This window comes from Vanacampus margaritifer, chromosome 7, assembly GCF_051991255.1.
Source record: "Vanacampus margaritifer isolate UIUO_Vmar chromosome 7, RoL_Vmar_1.0, whole genome shotgun sequence".
NCBI lineage: Eukaryota > Metazoa > Chordata > Actinopteri > Syngnathiformes > Syngnathidae > Vanacampus > Vanacampus margaritifer.
Genome location: NC_135438.1, coordinates 22843930 through 22861526, shown reverse-complemented (window position 1 = coordinate 22861526; position 17597 = coordinate 22843930). Strand labels below are relative to the sequence as shown.

Here is a 17597-nt window from a genome sequence, read left to right as displayed (position 1 = left end):
AAATAAAGACTACAACAGCACATTTGAGTAATCCCAAAGTGTTCGGTAGCAACGGCAACTGTCAGGCAGTCTACAGCAAGTGTGCAATCAAAAGTATTACTTTTCGCCACTAGGTGGTAGCATTTGTCTAGGAATGGATTTTTAGCTATCTTTTCTATATACTGCTTTTCTTTTCCTTGATTATGTTTATAAGACTGAAAGAAGTAAACGAGTGACCACATTATTGGACCGTGTCTCCAACGTCCCATGACTGCACAGCTAGGCTACACGACATTATTTGACACAGACAGTGCGTCCCCTTTAGACGCTATTGCGACGTGACTTTATTACGCGGCTTTATTTGCCTTAACGTTGACCTAATGAGCAGTGCTAAGTAATTACGTAATTTAAAAAAAAGTTTTTATGTAGCGAAAGAGAAAGCTTTATTATAGGTGAAACTCGGTGATTGGTGGCAGCAGCTCATCACAATGTTTGGGGACTCAATCAAGCACTTAGGGATTTTGAAACCCGACTGGAAATCGTCATATCTTTACAGACGTATTCAAGGTAGCCTACATTTGTCCATGCGTTTATATTCGGTCGTGTGTACATTGATGAACACAAAATAGCAGTAGCCGTATTTAATGATTATTGTGATAAGTATGATATATCTCATATTTACCATTTTGAAAATAAAAATGTATTCATCATTTTGAGAAGGAAACCCGCAGACTGGAGGTTAAATTGAATATAACATTTTTTGGGGGGAAAAAGGCCATGTCTTTTATAGTGAGTCGTATCTGTCATATTGTGTTCGGCATTACAGATACTGAGACACGTAAAAAAAATAATATTAATCAAAAAATATTCGTGCAAATCTTAATTGAATACTTGTTCCTTTTTAGTATTGCTCTATTTGCCAACAAATTTGCAAGTCAGGTACAGGGTGGCAGAGCCTTCCCCTGCGTGTGAAGAACAACAATTTCATACAATTATTTGCCAATTTTGTTCTCTGGTCTGAACTTTTCTTTTTGTCACCCCGAAAGGTTAATTGGTTGGAACCTTATTTCTGGTTAATTAATCTGTCTTAATGTTTAATAATGTGAATATGATTGACTGCTGTGGAACAAAAGGTGATACTGTAGCACATCAAAGCACTGTTGCCCATTACTAACCACACTTAAAATAATTAATTTCTAGCGAAAGGCGTGGTTAACTGATGTCAAACTCAAGATGGAGAGAAGTCCAGGAGAATGAAAGGTAGAAAACCTATATGGGTCTCTGTAAAACATGCCAAAAGGTTTTATTCTACGTGTGAGAAATACATAGTGTTGTTGCTTTCAGATTTTTTTTTTATAATAATTCAATGCACTTTGATAGGCTCCATGTGAAAGAGCCTGTGGGCAATGAGCCTCAGTCACTCCTGAAGACCTCCGAAGTGGGGTGCAGCACAATGGAGGTGGAAGAACTCATTAAAGAGTATGAATCGCTAGTACAGCTATTTAAACAGGTCTGTACATGCATTCATAAAACATACATGAAAGAAACATTTGATTAAAATAAAAGATTTGTTTTGTTTTCTGTGCACAGTAAAATAATGTTATACATTCATTGGCCACAATATAGTCACTATTTCATGTTGATTTACAACTATTAAGATTAAACGCAAGAGCTGTAAACTATGTAAGCCTACACTCCATTTGATGATATGCTAATTTTGGTGTCTTGATAAACATTTACTCAATAATTTGTATCAAAAATCTGTGTCCAAATCATGCTTTTTGTAAGATTTAATTGACTAACAGGGACATCAACCATATTAGTTATAGTCCTATTAGTTTATGTGTACAGTCTTGACCAACACTGTCAAAGAGCTACAGTATTAGCACTACGGCGTTCTTCTTGTCTTTCACTATAAGTACACCAGTATATCTGCGTTATGTGTTCTGTATTATTATATAGGAGCACTCGCATGCCATGGAAATGTGGCAGAAGGCAGCACAAGAAGTGGAACAATTCCAGGAGCTCTACCACAAGTCTTTTACTGATGAACAGCAGGCAGGTGCCATGACACAAAAGTTCAAGATTGAACATTGTGTTTAACATGCACCACGAAGCACATCTGCCATACATAAGCCATAAGATCGTGATGACTTACAAGTTGAATGGTACCTTTGACATGGCCTGGGGAGAGAAGGGGGGGTGGGGGGTGTCTGTATCACTTTGAATGGCACTAAGCAACTTTGAGGAGGGTGTCTGAGGAGACCAAAAAAAAAACTGAAGAGAAAAAGGGAAGCTACCCAGATAAAAAGACAAGTCAAGCCACAATTTCGCTATAAGCCACAGGAGCTTCTACTCAACCGGCAGATAAATGAGCTGTCGCCACATGTGAGTAGAAGCACCTGTGACTAAAGCCAATACATAACATAATCATACACCCCCCCCCCCCAAAAAAAAAAGTCTCCAGACCAGACCTAAACCCTACTGACTGAGTATCTGTGGGACATCCTCAAATGGAAGATCACAAGCTCTTTTATCATCCACCAACTCCATGATGTCGTCATGGAAGTGAAAGAGGATCCCCGTGGCTATCTGTGAATTTCTGGCAGGGGACTCCTAAAAAATAACAGTGGACACACACAAAAAATTGACTCATTGGCAAAAATCTGGACATTTCCTGTACACTGCAGTAAAGTGTCATTTCCTATGAAAAGATAAAGTAAATTTTCATAAATAAACCTCAATCGAAGCTGCTGGTAGAAATGTCATTGAGAACTATATTTTAAAAATGAGGTCTGAAAAGCAACAATTTCCACTTTTGTCACAGAATCAACTTGTTCAGTTTATACAACAGACATGCGAACTTAAAGGGAACGATCAAGAAGTACAGATGGTAAGGAATTGAAAAAAAATGTCTTAGTGCATTGGTGACTTTGTAGACACAGAGTGACAAACAGTTGCTTAATTGAATTCCTTCTAGATCAGGAGTCTCAAACTGGTGGCCCGGGGGCTATTTGCGGATGAAATTTTGCGGCCCCTTGTTAACTCAAAGTTTAATATTCTTGCGGCCTGTTTTTTACCGTGTCGTTGCCTTGGGTGTTGTGTGTGTGTTTTTTAATTATTATTTTTGCTATAGCTCAGGGTCATGACAGTTTTCATTTCAGCAAAAAATAATTCTGAAGTGAGACCAAGCACTGTGAAAGTTGCAATGCTCAAGAAATCTCACGTCATGACTCACCTAGAAATTCTGAGGAGGTTCCAAAGTATCAGGGAAACAAGAGCCATGACCAAGATTGGGTTAGTTCTGCTTTAAAAATAATAATAATAATAATTAAAAATACTTGAACACCTTTTTTGTGAAATAAGCAAACACAGACACAGCAAAACTGTATTTGCAGCGGCCCACACATAAGTTGAGTTTGAGATCCCTGGTCTAGACGAATAATTTGGCAACTGGTTGGAATCATGGCATGTAAAGTATTTGTCAGTTGTGCATGTCTTGTTGCAGACCAGCATACATGTTCAAATAACAGACAACGAGCAGAATGACGAGTTAGAAGAGCTACACAGCCAACTCAAGTGAATGTTGACCATTGCACAAAGTATGTGTACTGACAAAAACAAGGTTGTGCTAATGTTCTGTGTGTCTTGTTGCAGAAAGACTAATTGTGATCTGAGAACTGCCACACATAAGATGGATGAAATGAACGAACAACTGGAATGTCTTGAGCGTCAGATAAAAAGAAAGGTGAATAAAGATATTAGTCTGATTTGACAGTGACTTTACTTTGTTTAGCTCACTTTGGGAAGATCACAAGCTCAATTTTACACATTTTCAGATTCATGCAGTTTTATTCTTTGGGTAAAATGTCGCAATTGCATATAATTATTATTTCTTTCCTGTGACTTGTCAACTCGTTTAAATTTCCGATTTTTATTTGAACGTTAAGGAGGCGGATGTAGCAGAGGCGCAGTGGCATGAGGAATGGATTCTCAGACAGCAAGAAGAAAAGTGAGCATGTGACAAACTGCTGCCACTTTCTCTTTGTGGATTGACCAATTGGAAACTAGATGAATTCATTAGAGAGTTTAACATGAGTTCCCTGTTTATATCTGCCTAGTCTAAAATCTTTTTCAGATAATGCTTTGGAGGAACAAACTGTTTTGGACACAACGATTGGCTCCATCCAGGCCCATTGTACTCTCCTTGAGCAGGACGTGTTGGAGGTTCCGGACAAAGTCCACGGGTGTGTGCAGATGCTTGATGCTTTGGTAGTCCACAAGCATCAGAAGCATGATGGGGTTAAGGTAGGTCTGCCTCTGTCACTCTCTTACTCCAACATCCTTCTTGTAGTCTTCTTCCATAAACAGAACTTCCCACTTTAATAATAATTCAAGTTTTCTCTTCTTTTAGGCAATGTTTGTGTGTGTGTGTGTGTTTCCTGTCAGGCCCTGGCAAGAGAGTGGTACAAGACAGTGGATCTGGAGAACAAAGATAAGGCCATCCAACAGTTCATCCTGGAAGCTGCTGTCCGCACTAGGAGCGAAGTATGCATGGACACATTTGTTTACTATTTTGTAAAAGAAAAACATATTACTACTACTACTACTACTATTACTACTACTACTACTAATAATAATAATATTAACATTGATTATAATGCATCAGATTTATATAGCACTTTTCTGGACACTTAAAACCAATAGCTTGACACTATAAACAAACATAAAGACAAGTCCGTAATGAAAATCAGATATTGCTTTATAGTTAAATAAAAATAGATGATGAAACTGGGCTGGTTTCTTCAACATAATATTTTGTTTGTGCAACCTTTTCAGGCAATCTTATTATTTCTGTAACTGTCAGCTTTCAATGAGTGCATGTTTTCCCTCTTTCCAATTGTTGGAGATTTGGATCAAGGCCTTAGACCAACGTGTGCTTTCCAACCAGGGGTACATTGCAGGGGGTACATGAAAACATTTAGTAATTTTAAAAAGCTCAAGTTTCATTGGGGTATAGGCCAATAATCCCTAATACTGGGTATCATTTTTTTTCCAAAGCAGGGCAGGGCAAAGATTAACACTCTTTGAAGGTAAGGAGGTGCCACCTTCTTCAAAAAGGGAAAAGGACCTATTTGCTCTATTAATGTGCATAGTCTTAAAAAAATATTGGTACCAACGAGACAATTGAATGAGGACTATTCTAAAAATAGCTCACCAGTGATAAGCTGATGTGATGGACTAAGAAAAATTAGGGCAGATGAAGAATGTTAATATTTATTTATTTCATCTTTACATGGTACACATTTATTCTCTACTAAATATTCCATATTTTGTTTAAAAAGCTGTTTGAAAAATGAATGAATGAGTAAAACAGATTGTGTTCGATGAGGAAAATATGCTGTTTTTATTTACCCAAATATTTCAAAAAGGTCATTTTAGAGCTGGAATATACATCCATCCATTTTCCAAACTGCTTAATAATCTTAAATGTGTTGTTTCTGATTCAAATGCTTGTTTGAACGGGAATCAAAGGAGCACTAGTTTCTTGTGGTAACTGTTATAACCGTTACATATAACAAAGACAGATTTATTCTTTATTCTGTAGTATTAGTATTTTTTTTATTTCTAGTACTGTACTTACGTATTTATATTGGCTGGCAACCAGTTCGGGTGTACCCCGCCTATTGCCCCCGTGACCTTTGTGGATGGATGGCATTGGATACTTATTCATTTTCAACGCAACATATTTATTTTTATGTTTGAGTTAAAAAGAATGTCTAAGAATTAAACGTTCAGTTTAAGGAAATACAATAAAATGATATCCACTTTAAAATCAGTTGTATTATGTTCTACTTTTGGAGAATTCTCAACATGCATTAGTGAGTGGGTACTCAAGATATGACAAAAAAAGGTTTTGGAGGGTGGGGGCTTTACACAAGTTTAAAAAAAAAAGGTTGGGAGTGGCAGTGGCCTTAGATTAAGAAAACTCTCAGATGTAGGTCTTGGATCATTAAGATAAAAACAATCACAGATGGCTCAGAACAAAATATTGGATTATTCAGAGGTGGCTTGTAGGAGCCCTGAACGACACCAATTTGAACATCAACAGAAGGAGCTGAAATATGGTGGTTTTCAAACCTGAGACAGTTGGAGCAGTCAGTAGGAGTGAATACCTGTCTCGAGGAGAACTCACTTGATTTCCGTGATTGTCTTGTTAGGCTACATTAGTCATCTGACAGTGAACTCTGACTTGTCTATTTACCAGGTAGAAAATGTGCGAGAGCAGTGCAACGCTAAACTCCATCAAATAGTGGAGGAGCTGTCCCATTTGCAAATGGTAAAACCCTTCGAGAACCCATTCACTCTCTTCTCATCTGGTGTTCCCACCTAGACCGGTTTGTCCTTATTCTTCTGTTGTGACGTCCTGCTCCACCTGTCTCCAGGAGTGCTCAATCAAAGAGTCTCAGATTGAGAGGTGCAAGTATGAGAAAAAAGCTCTTGAGAGGAAACTGGAGAAGGTGGTTGCCTTGAAACAGAAGTTGGAGGATTCAAAAAAAAAATTGCATTCTAAGGTTTTGTGCTTGGCAAGTTTTTATGTTGTGTTTGTTTCAGGTAGCAATGTACCGGGCAGAGGAAGACCTTGAAAGGATGAATGCCCTTCAGGAAAGGTGCCTCAATGCAGAGAGGATAAGGGACGACATGAGCGTCACTCTGCAAAGTGCTCAAAGCAAAGTTCAAAAGTTTGAAATGGAGTGAGTGGCACTGTTTTTATTTTTATTTTTTTTAAATTCAATTCTTACAGCTTGCCAGGCCACAGTTACTAGACAGCGCTTGTCCTTTTCTGCCATCCACAGCAGCAATGAAGAGTTGTCGCACAGCCAGGAGGAAATCGATCATCTGCAGAGCAGTTTGGCTGCGGCCCGGAAGGACCGTGACCTTATCAGTGCCGAGCGACTCCTGCTACAACAGGAGAACTTGCAGCTCCGCAGGGAGATGGATGATCTGCGCAGAAGGACCTTGCTAATCCAAAATAAGAACACAAATGAGGTAAATACCATTTTTTCCATCTGAAGAAAAACAAAACCATTGCCACCTCGGACAACTGTCAAAATGGTGTTCTTTTGATGATGAGCAGTGTTGTGTTTACACCTTTGTAATTATGACCAAAATTTAAACCATTTTTCTTTGTAAGATAAAGTTTTGTTAATGAATGAAATGTATTGTTCATTTACCAACAATTAGAACAATCGTTATTGCAACCTTTGAACCTCTGTTTGAAAAGAAAAAAAAAAACCTTCCCCTTCTGCTGCCCGTTCCCAGATATTGCAGATGACGCAAGAGTGCAAGTTGAAGGAGCAGACATTAAACGCACAAATGACGGTGCTGGAGGAGAGGAGCCAGAACTTAAACGCTGAGCGGATGCACCTCCTCACAGCGCAGCAGAAAACTATTCAACGCTCGAAGGATGATGCAAGAAACATGACAAAGGCCTTTGAAGCCAGGATTCAACATCTCACGTAAGAAGTGAACTGGATTAATATTAATGTTCATTTAATTCATTCATTCATTGGTTAGAGACCAGAAGGTTGACAGTTTAGCCACAATGCAAAGAAATTTTAATACAAATCACTGAGTTCTTTGAGATTGTAGATGTGAGTGAGCAAACAGATCCGTTAAACACGACCGACAAACTGAAAATACGGCGTGAAAGTTAAAAGTTGTACTTCCTTTTTAGGACAGAGATGAATCAACAAAAACAGCGACTACATGAGCTAGAATTAGAGCTCGGAAATAACCAAGACACCATGAATGAGGTTTGTACAACACATTCATCATGACCACATCATGACAACATGCAAACATGTTAAAATCTCCAAAACGAGTTGATGCTCTACTTGCCGTATTTGAAAAGTTTCACTTTTGATGCCATTTCCACCTCTGAAAGTACTCTGACCGATCTATTGAATACAGGTGAACACAATTGTTGGTACACCTTTGTAAATGAAAGAAAACCCCCACAGCGGTCACAGAACTTGAATCTGACAAATAAGTTACACATGAAAATTAACCAATGTAAATCAGACATTGCGTTTGAATTGTGGTTCAACAGAATTATTTTGAAAACATTCATAAAATGGAGCTGGACAAAAATGATGGTACCCCTAACTTAAAGCGACTGAACGTAGAATATTCCATTTCGAATCGCTACTGCCACCTGCTGACAAAAAATGAAACTGCACATACCGTTCTTCACATACACACCACGCACATTACGTCACATCCGCAGACAGGACATGGGAAATTCTAACCCGATTCCGGTCTGAAAACTATTAGCCAGAGGCTTGCAGGAGTCCCATTGTGAACAGCTAAGGTGTTAATCTACTAATTAGAAGGCATCTCAGTCATAAATGGTCAAATAAAAAGCTTACTGTAAAGGTATTTTTTGGGGGAAAAATTCCATATTGCAGCTTTAACTCATTCATTCCCAGGCATTTTCACTGTGGCTGTTTTACTGGATTTTGACTGATTTTGCAAGGCCCACAGAATATTGTGTTCTAATGCTATAAAAACATGGAACCTACCAAAAGAAAGATTAGAGTCAATTATTTCATCAGGAAAAATAAGTATATTTATATCTGTTTCAGTTGTGCAGCAATTAGAATATACCTTAAGTTTCATCCTTATTCGCAAATCTATTTAGAAATGTGAGTAAAAGAGCTTTTTTTTAACATGGCCCTGGTTTACCTCTTTGGATCTGCTGCTACCTGTTGGCCATTTTTTGTAATAACTACCATTGCCATAAATTATTGCAGTGGACATGACATATTTGCGTGTCTAAAACAATAAAAACGCATAATTTGGATGATGTCAGCACTTCTGATTCATGATTGGATCCTAGCTAACCAATCACAATCGCAAGTTGATTTGCATGTATGTACATATAAGTTTGGTAAGTTTACAACACGTTATAGCCATAATATCCTGGCGTCTACTCTAACAAATAAAAACATGAGATGATCCCCAAAAATGTTTTCCATGTTGTTCTTATGTGGGAAAAGAGTGAAAAATAAAATAAAAAAATAAATTAATAAATTAAATTGCGGGTCTGAAGAGGTTTTAAGTGGCCTCTTCAGTTCAGAGACCGCATCAAAGCCTTCTGTATACTGTAGCAAAAAAAAAAAACATAAAAACATTTTTAGGACCATGTCAATATTTAAAATAGAACATTGTTATACGTTTTTGGGTGCAAATGAGTATTTCGTTGTAAGACATTGACCATATTTGGATTTATAAGGTTTCCACTCAACAATATAATATAAAGGCAGTTTTTAATCTGAATGTAAAAACCCAGCAAAGTATCATGAAAGGAAATTAAAATAAGCCGAAACTGTTTTTTTTGTGTGTGCAGTATGAGATTCAGCTAGCACAGTATCAAGAGAAATACGCTTGCCTCCAAAGGCGATTGACCCATGCGGAACAAAGGGCTGCCACTGCTACACAACAGGTATGACATCCAAAGTTTGACATCTAAGTACAAATGCTGCTTGCTGCAAGTACTGTATGTTACGTCCTTTAGCTGCCCCGAGATTTTTTTTCCATCATTCAACATATGAGCCCACCTCGATGATATACTGCATTTAATTGTACATATGATCTGATTTCATCCTGATGCCAATTATTTTCCTCACAGCTGTCGGTTTTGACATCCCAGCGAATGAACAACATTGAGGCTGCATAAAATCAAATCAAATCAAAATCAGTTCTATCCCTCGCCACATTGCCTGACATTGTGTGAAAGCAGTGTATCATTACTATGTTTTTCTTCATTAAAAAACAAAACAAAAAAGCATTGTGTGTGTATTTTATTTGCAGTTTTATACACAAGGTTTTGCAAGCAAGTGCATTATTAACTTTAAATATCCGGAGCAGAACAGTGAACAAGAATAATGTTCAGACCCACTATAGCAATTTTACTTCTTCATCAGTCATCTGAGCTTTAATATGACACTCAAGTTGACGTGTACTGATGAGCACAAATGACACAAACTTGTTTTTCTTTTGATTTTGGGGGTTGAATGCAAGCACACACCCCCTCCCCCCAAAAAATAACAAAAAGAAACCACAAAAGTGTGTTTTCCTGTCTTGAAAACAAACGCAACATAGTAATGTCGCACCACTTTCATTCAATGCTAGCATGATGCGTGATACAATGTACTTGCATAACTAAGCGCATGAACTGAAGCTTTGTGGTTGCGATTCGTTTCGCGGCTTACTACTAGCACACCCTCCACTCACTTTTTTCAAGCATATGCTACAGAAGCTAACAGTTGGCTGCCTCAAATTGTGGCACCAATGGAAGAAAGGCTTTCACCTTCTTACAGCTCAGCGCAATTTGTATTTGTTCACACTTTTTTTCCAGTAAAGGTTTGTCATTGTGCTATTTCAAAATAAGACCCTACCCTGACGTGCTAGTGGTGGTTAATTTGATTTAGATAAGACTTTTGATGGATTCATGCTGCATTCAATGAAGGTTGGGAAGTCAGACTTTTCCAACTTCATTCCAGGAAGTGTGTCCCCCGAACTCAGAAATCCGAGTAGCGTCCAGGGGGGGAAAAAGGACCACGACTTCACTGACTGGTTTAAATCTGATGTCACTTGACAATGGCGAACCCCAGAAGACAGACTGTAAATGGCAAAACATTATTTACATGATTCTAAACATTTATTTACTTTAACATTAATTGATTTAATATTCAACAAAAGTAACTTTACGTAATCCAACGTGATTTTGACTGACTGCGTTAACTAGAACAACAAACAATTTTACATTTCCCTCAAACGCCTAGAGGACGCAACTGGCAGAATTCAAGTGGGATATGTCTGACTTCCCACCTTCCTCGGATGCAGCATAACTCTTGATTTACTTTGCTGTGGACGCATATAAGCAGGCTTATATGTACCGGAATACATGTACCGCTGTTTCGTAATCAGATTGCTTTTTTTTTTTTTTTTTTTGTATTCCATTACAGTCACAGGAAAAAAATATGTAATCAGATTACAGGTACATTTATTAAAAATGGGGATTACTTCAAGGGATCACAATTTCTACGATGAGAGAAAGTGCGAAAGGGAGCGAGAGAGCGAGAGAGAGAAGGACAGAGCGAAAGAGAGCACGTGTACGCCCGCGCCAGCGAGAGAGAGACAGAGAGGGAGAGGGAGAGAGAGAAGGACAGAGCGAAAGAGAGCACGTGTACGCCCGCGCCAGAGAGAGAGAGACAGAGAGGGAGAGGGAGAGAGAGAGAGAGAGCACCCGCGCGAGTGGGACCGTTGCTACATGTCGGGGAGGTGGGAAAAAACGAACTGACTAGTCATGTCCTCCACACGCGGGCAGTTTGAAAAAGCTTCAGGGATGGGAGGAGGAAATGGTATTCACGGGAACTTACTCAGAGCGAAAGTTTGAGCTGAGAGTCCAGCGGCATGCTACGTGCTGTAGCTTCTTACTAGCTAGCCCGCTAGCCTACAACCATAATGTGAGTTACACCTTCCAAACAAATCTTCCCCCCACCAATTCACTATTTAAACATCATACACAACAGATACACGGCTAAACTTGTGACTGGGATAAAAGTTAATTTATCTATCTATCTATCTATCTATCTATCTATCTATCTATCTATCTATCTATCTATCTATCTATCTATCTATCTATCTATCTATCTATCTATCTATCTATCTATCTATCTCAAACTGTGAGGTGTCGTTGCTTTTAGTGACAGTTCGAAAACAGCATATAGCCTTCAATCAATCAATCAATCAATAGCCTACATGCTTTTTAATTAAACAAGGATTTTTGCTATTTGTAGGCTGCCCGGGTCCCTATCACCCACAAATAGCAGGGGCACATTGTATAGAATATATATTGTGGTGAAATTTATTTTTAATTGGTCTTCATGAGCATATTCAATATTGGAGTAATCCAAAAGTAATCCACTTGCATTACTTTAATATATTGGTACTTGGATTACATTACTGTGCAGCACGGTGGCTGACTGGTTAGCATGTCCGCCTCCCAGTGCAGAGGACGTGAGATCGAGTCCGGGCTTCGACCTTCCTGGGTGGAGTTTGCATGTTCTCCCCGTGCTTGCGTGGGTTTTCTCCGGGTACTCTGCTTTCCTCCCACATTCCAAAGACATGCATGGCAGGTTAATTGAACACTCCAAATTGTCCATAGGTGTGATTGTGGTTGTTCATCTCTGTGTGTGCCCTGCGATTGGCTGGCAACCAGTTCAGGGTGTACCCTGCCTACTGCCTGAAGCCAGCTGGGATAGGCTCTAGCACCCCCGCGACCCTTGTGAGGAATAGTGGCCAAGAAAATGGATGGATGGATTACATTACTAACTATATTTTTAGCAGGTAACTGTAATGGATTACATTTTAAAACTAACCCTGCATATAGGCAAGACACATCCGGCACTGTGCCAGAGTACTTTAAGCCGTTTGCACTTTATTGCTGGAAAACTGCAATTTTTCCATGTGAACCAACCATAATTAAAAAAAAAAATTACACATTTTTACATTTTTTTTATATGAAGGACAAATCCGTTATTTTTGACATTATTCATCAATGACTTTGAGACAGCTGTCTATCCAACATTTTTCACTCAATTACTATATGCAGGGGCAATAATCTGACAGATGTGCAGACATTCTTGGCCTAAACCACCTTGTCCAGTTCCACTTAAGTGTTGCCAAGGCTGCTGTGAGAAGAAATCCCTTCCTGCATGTCCATGGTCTGTCATGAAACAGTCTTTCCGTTGAACATGCCAAATACAAAAGGGTCATATCAAAAATCCGATTCTTTCTCAGATAGCCAAGCTCCTCTCACCATCTCTAAAGAGGAACACAGAACCAGCAGAGAGAACATGCAGCCTCCACTGAGACCTTAAAATAAGAAATAATAAATCACTCCAAAATAATTGTGCACGGTTTGACAGCAAATGATCTCACTGTTCTCTTGACAACATTGCATTTGTCCAGTCATTGTCATTTATTCCAGTGTTGTCTCGTTGTCAGCCGCTTGGTTGCCTTCGAGAAGTGTTTTTTCCTCGGCGGGCAGTTTGTTGTCGGACTGGCTGGCCATGCAGTTGCTGGGAGTGGCGGTTCCCATCTGAAGAGCAGCTTCTTCTTCCTGCTCTTGATAATACTGGACTGTTTTTCTCTTAAAGCATCCCAGCTTTGTACAGAAAAGAAAGCGAGAAGAGGAATTTGATTAGGAGTGACTTTCAGAAACGAGCCAATCAGCTCAGCACTCACCTTGCACATGATGATGGTAATGAGAATCAGAAGCGAAAGTCCAAGTCCGGTTCCGGTTAAAATTATGAACAGTTTATCAGGTGAAATGATGAACTCAACGTGAACTTTGGTCTGTTAACAACAGACAATATAGTTTATATGATTTGAAATACTAAAAAAAAAATTATCTGGTGGCTTTTTTTTGTGTCAAATTTGTATAGCAAAACGTACCCATTTCTTTGTGGGGCTGTTTTCTTTCCACATGGCATCCCACTTTTCAAGTGCCGGCCCTTTAGTCTTTGCATCACAGTTGGGCCAATTTGACATGATTAGCATATCACCGTAGTCAGAAGAATTGGCGCTATATTGAGTTGAACGTACCTCTTGTTCATGAGAAGAACCCAGCATATAGCGTTGTTTGTCGTAATGAACATGTATGATGCTTTTGAACTTAACCTCTCCACTGTCTCCAGTGTATCTTTTCAGAAAGGCTTTATTCTGCAAATTGGGACTTTATCACTTGCCAGATTTGATTTACATTTGACATAGCATGTCTGTGTGAGTGCAATCAGGAAAGTAGTACTTACGCGTGCACGCTCTTCAAGATCCCGAAATTGGATGTCACCTGACAATATAAACTCAGTGGAAGATCCTTTTTCTAGCATGACAGTGTCACACTCAATGATTTTGCAGTCTTTGTCTGGTGAGCAATACTATATATAAAAAAAGAGAATCATCTGTTTGAGTTAACAATTTGCTATTGAACAACTTACTTATTTGACTTACTTCCGAATTAATTCCAGTAATGCTCTTGCACTGAGTTTTGTTCTTGAGAGAGAAGATAAGATTGAATTAAATGGTAGCAGCAGGTGGACAGCTATCGGTTTTGTGGAATTATGAATTTTACCTGTTGTACAAAGACTTGATAATTTTCCATTTCAAAGTTGTATTGGAGTTTAGTTGGAAAGCTCAGTGACACATTCACAGGAAAAGTCTTCCAGCCAGGGTTGTTCACCTGCCAAGAGGGAATGTTTGTGTAAGTGTCCCAATTCTAAGAAAATTTTCAGAATCATGATATTTTCTTAGAATTTCCCATAAGCACGAGGAGTAGAGCCTGGTAAGGATAAAAGTTAATCCTAAAGAATCCTAGCTCTTAAGAAAGCTACTAAAGTGATAAGTGGCTTAGGAGTTCCCTAAGCAGAGAACAAATGGCAGTCACAGGAGGCAGGAGAGATATCCTCCAAACACTGGATGACAATCAATTAAAGTGAAAGTCAACCCAAAAATGGTCTTGACTATATGTTTTTAATCCATCTCAAGGGGCAGCCATCTTGCCACTTGCTGTTAACTGAAAATGTCATCACAGTTACTCAGGTGACGTCCAATCATGGCTTTCCAATCATGTTTTCCAAAGCTGAGCCGTGATTGGTTGTTACCTGAGCCCTGAGCAACATCAATGTCATTTTCAGCCGACAGCAAGTGGCAAAATGGCCGCACCCTGAGATGGAGAAAAATGGCTGGATTTGGCTGCTTAACTAATGTTCCATAAACGCAATATTAATCAGAATGCCCAGTTGAGAACTTGAGACTAGTGGGGGCGCATACAACATATTATTGTAATTAAGAAGGTTTTTGGGTTGATGTCCCCTTTTAATGAAATGAGACATTTTAGCCTTCAAAACTGAGTTGAAATGTTGAATGTCCGAAAATTATAGTACCCTTAACTGATTGGCAATTAAGATAAACAAATAACTTACTATTCATTGTGAAAACACATTTTCTTTCATGTGAAGTATTATTTACAATTACACAGTCTTCATGAGATTAGATTCTATGGTTAGCATTATGGAATTGAGGGTGCATCCTTTTCCCATTATTACCAAAAGTGTATTTTTTATCATATAGCTTTTAGGATCAACCAATCACAGCGTTTGAAATTAGGACTCATGCCTAGCAACAAGTTGAACCACACCTCATCCTATGAGACTGCTTGCTAGGAATTTTTAGGTTCAGTTAGGAGCTCTTTGATCGGATTCTCAGACTCTTTTGGAAACGGGTGTGGTGTCTCAAAACACCTCGGAAGCTATCACGTTGCCACTACCAAGTAATAATGTCAATTATTACTGATCATGTCAGTCTTGATTTGATTTACTTGTTATCCAATGAGCATGTGCCATAGTCGGCTCATGTTTAAATAGTTGACTGCATATGTTATACATACAGGAAAATGATTAATTTTACCTTGTATACAATAAACATTCTTTTGGGGTCTGTGGCCTCTTCTGTGAAGTTCAGATAAGAAGTGGTGTCCTCTTTCCTAAAAATAAATAGAAACAAAAAAAACTATATAATATTAATAATAATGACAAATTTATACATACTGAACATTTATGTGTATCTGTAGCATCTAACTTTACACTGACTGATTACACCCAGTATACATATATTGTTGTGTAATTTATTTTTTGTACTATGTGTAGCTGTACTGATTGCACCCCATTATACAGTACTTTATTATATTGTCATTTGTTTAAGTTTATATTTCACTTTTTTTCATTTACTGGTTTGATTCGCCAGCCGTGTACCGTTACCCAGCTATTGCTGGTCCCAAGCCCAGATATAAAAGGGATGGGTTGCGACAGGAAATTAATCTGCCTTAAAAACGGCCAAACACAAATGATCAGAGTAACCAGCTGTGACAACCACAGATACGACAAGCCAAAAGTCACAACTAATACTTTTTTCCCCCATCTTCACTGATTGTAAATATGTCTGAAAATAATAATAATATCATAATCATAACAATCCTGTCAATGAGGACTTACACCGTTATTGCCATTTTTATTTCAAATTGAACAGGGAGAATCTTCGTTCGCTGAGACATGGTGGAGTTGTTATTATCACTGAGAATACAAAACAGGCAGACATTTTTTATAGAGTCCTCAAAAAAATTACTGAAACATGAGTAAAAGTGCAGCAATGAGCTCTACCTTTTTCCAATGACACTAATTGCAATCGTGTCATTCCACTGATACTTGGTGCTGATGTGGAAAGCGCTTTGAAATGTTGCCTTCACATGCAGGGGAAAAAAAATATGTTAGAAAAGCAGAAAGAGAGAGTACATCCATTCCACATATTCTTTACACAAGTAGTTGTTTTCGTATAGAACGCAAGTTCAAAAAAAGTCATTGCAAGCATATAATCAAGTGAGATTGGTCAAATGTGCTAAATGATTTTCCAGTAGTGTGGAGTGTTACTACAACAAATGTCGACCGCTGTGTGGTGCGCAAACATTGTGCTTTATAAGTATAACTCACTGTTGATCTGCTGCGGTACACAGGAAGGCTGACGCCACAAATGGTTTTGTCGATTACTCCTTCCAGACCATCACAGTTGTGAAGAGTTCGCCTTGTGGACTGTGTGAAAACACAAAAGAACTACTAGGAAAATGTTGTACCTTGTGTAAACCAAGCAGAGTAGTTAGTGTGTGTGTGTTTTTTTCTCCCTTCTTTATTTATTTATTTATTTTAAACAGGATCACAATTCAGTTTGCCTTCTATTTAGGTAGTATCAGTGCAAAGTCTAACTTTAATTGAACAAATCAATATTTTGTGAGTTTACATATGTTGTCAACTTGTCAGTTTAAATAAAAAAGTTAGTAACACATTTCCTCGACATTTTTTCCCATCCATCCATTTTCTTAACCGCTTGTCCTCCCAAGGGTCGCTGGGGGCACTGGAGCCTATCCCAGCTGGCTTCGGGCAGTAGGCGGGGTACACCCTGAACTGGTTGCCAGCCAATCGCAGGCACACAGAGACGAACGACCATCCACACTCACAATCACACCTATGGACAATTTGGAGTGTTCAATTAACCTGCCATGCATGTCTTTGGAATGTGGGAGGAAACCGGATCACCCAGAGAAAACCCACGCAAGCACGGGGAGAACATGCAAACTTCTCCCAGGAAGGCCGAAGCCCGGACTCGATCTCACGTCCGCTGCACTGGAAGGCGGATGTGCTAACCAGTCAGCAACCGTGCCGCCCATTTTTTCCCAATTTTTTATTTTATTTTTAATTTATATACAGATATATTTGACAATATCAGGTATTATGACAGTGTATTAGGTCCACGTATATATATATTAGTTTTTCATGGGGGGTATTTTGACAAAAAACTCCCAAGTTTGCCACTTTATGAAGTGGCAAATTTGTGACTTGGCAAATTTATGGATCAAGCATTTAAGTTAATTTGTTAAAATGTATATTTACTTGTACATTTATGTTTCCAGAATCATTATTTACACATTCATACATTTTGTT

The 17597-nt window shown here is 38.6% G+C and overlaps 2 protein-coding genes across 5 annotated transcripts in view; one reads left to right on the top strand and one right to left on the bottom strand.

The window, feature by feature from the left end:
* Nucleotides 1–396: 396 nt before the first annotated feature.
* On the top strand, nucleotides 397–17197 carry LOC144055657 (sodium channel and clathrin linker 1-like). Of its 4 annotated transcripts, none has more exons than XM_077571831.1 (18): nucleotides 397–546; nucleotides 1180–1239; nucleotides 1360–1489; nucleotides 1942–2037; nucleotides 2807–2872; nucleotides 3488–3558; nucleotides 3637–3727; nucleotides 3930–3991; nucleotides 4101–4287; nucleotides 4429–4527; nucleotides 6248–6319; nucleotides 6426–6500; nucleotides 6595–6734; nucleotides 6840–7029; nucleotides 7303–7499; nucleotides 7718–7796; nucleotides 9392–9487; nucleotides 16997–17197. In XM_077571831.1, the coding sequence occupies exons 2-18, from the start codon at nucleotides 1199–1201 to the stop codon at nucleotides 17057–17059; spliced, it is 1755 nt and encodes a 584-aa protein (XP_077427957.1). In that variant the 5' UTR covers nucleotides 397–546; nucleotides 1180–1198; the 3' UTR covers nucleotides 17060–17197. The 4 variants fall into 4 exon arrangements, with proteins under 4 accessions (XP_077427957.1, XP_077427956.1, XP_077427958.1 ...); XM_077571830.1 differs by having other exon boundaries at nucleotides 6837–7029; XM_077571832.1 differs by lacking the exon at nucleotides 16997–17197 and adding an exon at nucleotides 9674–9782 and having other exon boundaries at nucleotides 6837–7029.
* The window catches only part of LOC144055656 (integrin alpha-M), a 31254-nt gene continuing 25459 nt past the window's right edge, over nucleotides 11803–17597 (bottom strand). Inside the window, exons 20-30 of the mRNA XM_077571829.1 lie at nucleotides 16593–16691; nucleotides 16266–16345; nucleotides 16101–16178; nucleotides 15517–15592; nucleotides 14183–14290; nucleotides 14062–14103; nucleotides 13863–13988; nucleotides 13657–13773; nucleotides 13507–13572; nucleotides 13297–13407; nucleotides 11803–13216 (exon numbers count right to left, since the gene is read on the bottom strand). Of these exons, the coding sequence (XP_077427955.1) occupies nucleotides 13031–13216; nucleotides 13297–13407; nucleotides 13507–13572; nucleotides 13657–13773; nucleotides 13863–13988; nucleotides 14062–14103; nucleotides 14183–14290; nucleotides 15517–15592; nucleotides 16101–16178; nucleotides 16266–16345; nucleotides 16593–16691 (1089 nt within the window). The 3' untranslated portion in view covers nucleotides 11803–13030. The remainder of the gene's footprint in view (nucleotides 13217–13296; nucleotides 13408–13506; nucleotides 13573–13656; nucleotides 13774–13862; nucleotides 13989–14061; nucleotides 14104–14182; nucleotides 14291–15516; nucleotides 15593–16100; nucleotides 16179–16265; nucleotides 16346–16592; nucleotides 16692–17597) is intronic.

Bases quoted from the DNA above. Each gene is read 5' to 3' on its own strand.
- LOC144055657 (XM_077571830.1), top strand. From the start codon at position 1,199: ATGTCAAACTCAAGATGGAGAGAAGTCCAGGAGAATGAAAG. The intron at 1,240-1,359 runs GTAGAAAACCTA...GCACTTTGATAG, and splicing joins GAAGTCCAGGAGAATGAAAG to GCTCCATGTGAAAGAGCCTG. The intron at 3,992-4,100 runs GTGAGCATGTGA...ATATCTGCCTAG, and splicing joins CTCAGACAGCAAGAAGAAAA to TCTAAAATCTTTTTCAGATA.